This window comes from Monoraphidium neglectum (assembly GCF_000611645.1).
Source record: "Monoraphidium neglectum strain SAG 48.87 unplaced genomic scaffold scaffold04377, whole genome shotgun sequence".
NCBI classification, from domain to species: Eukaryota; Viridiplantae; Chlorophyta; class Chlorophyceae; order Sphaeropleales; family Selenastraceae; genus Monoraphidium; species Monoraphidium neglectum.
Genome location: NW_014009252.1, coordinates 1 through 3937, shown reverse-complemented (window position 1 = coordinate 3937; position 3937 = coordinate 1). Strand labels below are relative to the sequence as shown.

The following is a 3937-nucleotide window of genomic DNA, read 5'->3' as shown; positions in this document are numbered from 1 at the left end:
CCCCCGCCCTTGGCAGGCGAAGGCGCTGCAGGCGCCCCTCAGCACAGCACGACGCCATCGGTGTCGCGCCTTCACGCAATCAATGCCGCTTTTTGATCCGCATTTTCCTTCGTATGGTTTCCATGATTCACTGCCCAGATGCGCTTTCGGCGCGTGTAACCGCGCGCCCTGGATTCCAGAGCCCCGGCTTCCCCTTGTCCCTGCGACCCCCCCAAAAAACGCAGCCAAACTCCGCGACCGGCAGCGGGCCGCGGCCGCCCGCCCCGGTGCCGTACGCGCACACACCGGTCACCATTGGAGCGCCAGCTGTGGGGAATCGGCCGCTTACAGGTACGATTTGAGGGCCTCCACCAGGCTGCCGCCGCACTCCCGCAGCCGCCGCTCCGCCGCCTTCTTGTCCACCTCAGCCTCTGCGGCCAGCAGGTCAATGTCGGCGGGGGCCACCTTGACGGAGGCGAGCTCGCGCTCCCTGTTAGAGTCGTGGTTTGAGAGCGAGTGTGTGAGGGTGTGTGAGTGTGTGTGTGTGTGTGTGTGTGTGAGAGAGAGAGAGAGAGAGAGAGAGTGTGTGTGTGATTGGGGGGTTGAGGGTTTTGGCGTGAGTGGAGGTGGGAAAGATTCAGGAGCTGAGAGTGCAGTATGGGAGTTGCTGGGGACGTGGGGGGCTGGAAGAGCGACAACCAAGCTGGCCAGTGTGCTCAAGAGCCCAGGCAGGACAGCAGACTATGGTGATTGAGCAGCAGCAGCCCTGCCTGGCATGAACGAAAAGCGGCGAAGCAGCGGTCTGAAACACGTCGCACCTTTGCCGCTGCGCCTCTTTGTCTGCTTTCTGGGACGCTGCCAGGGCCGCCATTGCCTGTAGGGGTATGGGGTGGTAGTGGGTGTGGGCGGCGGTCCGGAGCCTGTGCACAGCAGAGCTGCGCGGCCAGGGGCGGTGCACCAAAAGCGTTCGCCTGTGCAAGCGACAACGCCGCAGCCTGCGCCGCCCGCCTGAAGACACACGGTGATGCGGCCAGCTGCTTGAGCGCTATGGTGGGCTCGAGCTGGGCTGCGATGCTGCGCACCTGCTTCACTTTGTTCTCGTCCAATTGCTTTTCCGGGACCTGCGGTGTGACCATGAGTTGGTTGAATGCACATCCACAGGGCTCAAAGCGTGCAGGAGCACGGGTGTGTAGCAGTGCGGCGGCGACGGCGGGGTGGTGCCTACATTGTCTGTGACTTTGTCCAATGCTGCCGCCTGCTCCCGTCCTTGGCGGTCCTTGCGCTCCTGCTGCTCTGGCTGCTCCGGTTCGTCATCTGCCATGGCTGCTGCTGCGAAGGGCCAGCCAAAGGACGACAAAGATCACCGAGATCGGATCGGTCAGAGCTGATTGATGGACAATGTACTGGGAAACATAGTTTGAGACGAAACTGTTGTGCCACCGCGATGAAGGGGCGCCAGGAACTGGTGCATTTGGCGTCACACCCGGCCGCGCTTGGCTGGTGCTTCGGAGCAGTGCTGGGCTGGTGTGTGCCACCACTGCAGCACGTATTGCAGGATGCAGGATTCAGCCCCCATGCGTTGCGGCAACATGAACCAGAGAAAGTTTTGGTCTTGATTGAGCGGAGGGATTCTGGGTCGAACTTGTAAGTATAGTTGGACGAGCGGATGACAGGGAACTAGGGAGACAAGCAATGGTAATGCCGCACAGCAAGAGAGTGGAGGGCATATTTTTGCTGATACCACAACTTGTACTTTGAACGTAATACCACTGGCAGCCACAACTTTCTTGCAAGAGGTTCGCGCGGGCCAGTGCCATGGCGCTCAGCTGTCCTGGAGTAAAACTTTTGATGGCACCTGTCTGCTGGGGTCCAGCACTTGCACGGCAAACCCACACCGTGTGCCAAAGCTCAGCCCTATTGAAAATGACTCTCAAATCATTCAAGAGAACAGGGTCAAGAGAACAGGGGCTCTCTCTCTCTTCTCAGGGCTGCGCCACCCGTGCATGCCGCGCCTCGGGGCAGCCGGGGCTGAACGTCCACTTTCTGTGTTATGTGCTGGGCTTGCCCGTGTCGTGTGTCCATGCCTCATGTATCCATTCTTGAAAGGAAGACTGCTGGTGCCCCCCTTCTCAGAATGGCATGAAATGCCATGCATAGTTGACCTGCCAATCCTAGGGTTGACCTGGCGCGTCAGCGTGGACCTGGATCTGCATGGCCCTTTGGATGAGAAGCAGGGGCCCTATTATGCATCTTGATGTGACCACGTCTCCAGCGCAGGACAACGGACTGCGGCCGGTCATCGCGACATGGAGCTGCGCGCCAGCCGCAGTAGGCAGCGCGCGCGAGGCAGCAAGCCCCTCGACAATGAAGCTGGCGTATGTTGGCGAACAAGGGAAACAGCTGAGCATACAAAACGGCCAACTAAATTATTCTTCCACGATCGATGGCGTCAACCGCACACAGATCTGCCACGGTTGTTCGCGTGTTGTGAGCACAAAGGCCGCATTCTTGACGCGTGATCAGAATCAGCACGTATTCTTGTGATCGGTCGTGTTCACGCGTGGACGGGCAGGAGGGGGGCGCAGCTGGGGGTGGCTTGCAGCAGCACAACAGCACGCGCGACAACAGCGTGAGCACTCACCCTGGGGGCTATAGTAGTACAGCAGGATCCAGAAAACATCTGGGCAAAAGCAGTGCGCTGGCACCAGCATAGGTCAGCGTCGGTCAGAGAGGCATGCAAGTGGCAAGGGGTGCGTCAAAAACAGCAGCATATGCCGCAACGCCTGGGAGCAGCTGCGGCGTGACAGGTGGCGCTGCGGCCCAGCAGCCAGAGCGGCTGCGCTCCATGCAGCTGCCTATTCCCTGCTCGTGCACATCAAGTCAGGCGCACGGCCGGCGCGGCGTCGCCGCCTCCGCACCGATCAACCAGCCCCCGCCTACATGTCCAACCCCCGCCCGCACAGGCACCCCCACCCACACCCTGTAGCTAGGCAGGGCCTGCCGGCCGCCGGCAGCCATGAATATCTTCCGGTTAGCGGGGGATATGATGCACCTGCTGTCTATAGTGGTGCTGCTGCTCAAAATCCTGGCGACCAAGTCATGCAGAGGTGCGCGCCGCCGCCACCGCCGCTGCTGCCGCCGCGCATCACGCATGGCGCCTGGTGCCCGGCGGCCCCCGGCCGGACATGCGCTGGAAACCCTCAGCAACGCCGTGCGTTTGCCGTGAGCGCGCCGCTGCGGCCTGTCCTCAGCCGCGGCCGCGTCCCATCGCGGCTGGCCCCGGCACGCCGCAGCTCACAATGCTGCCGCCACCGCCGTCGCCGCCGCCGCCGCCTGCCCAGGCATCTCCCTCAAAACCCAGGAGCTGTACCTGTTGGTGTTTGTCACGCGCTACCTCGACCTCTTCACGCATTTCGTGTCCATGTGAGTGCGGGAGCATGTTCGCAGCGGCGGGGTCGGGAGCATGGCAGTGCATGGGGTGTTGACAGGGCCGAGGCGCGCCCCCTACGCAGGGGCCGCACGGCGGGCTCGCTTCCGGCACAACAGGCGCCGCCCTTGCGGCGCCGCGACCGCGCCCGGGGGGCCGGGCCGGCGGCTCGTGCGCCGCGCCAAGCGGCGCCGGCCATGGCCGCTTGGCGGCGGGGGGCTGCTGCGGGGCCGCCGTCCTCCTGTGCGCTTGGGCCCGGCCCCCTGCGGCCAAATTCCTCCTCCTGGCTTGCGAGCCGGTTGCCGCAGTCCAGCGACGACGCACCCCACTCCTTCACTTTGTGATATTCGCAGCAAGGCGCGTCGCTCCCCCTGCTTCCCCTCTTCTCCTTCCTTTCCCGCTTCCTGGGCCCCTGTTGTCTCCCCTCTTTCTCCGGCCTCCTCCCTCACTGGGCCCTCAACGTGCCATCCGCCCCACCTTCTCTCTGTATCGTACACACACACACACACACACACACACACACACACACAC

The 3937-nt window shown here is 62.8% G+C and overlaps 2 protein-coding genes across 2 annotated transcripts; one reads left to right on the top strand and one right to left on the bottom strand.

Moving 5' to 3' along the window:
* Positions 1-324: 324 nt before the first annotated feature.
* Positions 325-850, bottom strand: MNEG_14281 (hypothetical protein; the record flags this gene model as incomplete). The annotated part of the gene is made up of 2 exons (XM_014037248.1): positions 325-469; positions 798-850. 2 exons carry the CDS (start codon positions 848-850, stop codon positions 325-327), a joined length of 198 nt encoding a protein of 65 aa, XP_013892702.1.
* A 2145-nt stretch (positions 851-2995) lies between these two features.
* MNEG_14280 (hypothetical protein) lies at positions 2996-3406 on the top strand (the record flags this gene model as incomplete). The annotated part of the gene is made up of 2 exons (XM_014037247.1): positions 2996-3086; positions 3273-3406. 2 exons carry the CDS (start codon positions 2996-2998, stop codon positions 3404-3406), a joined length of 225 nt encoding a protein of 74 aa, XP_013892701.1.
* Positions 3407-3937: the final 531 nt, after the last annotated feature.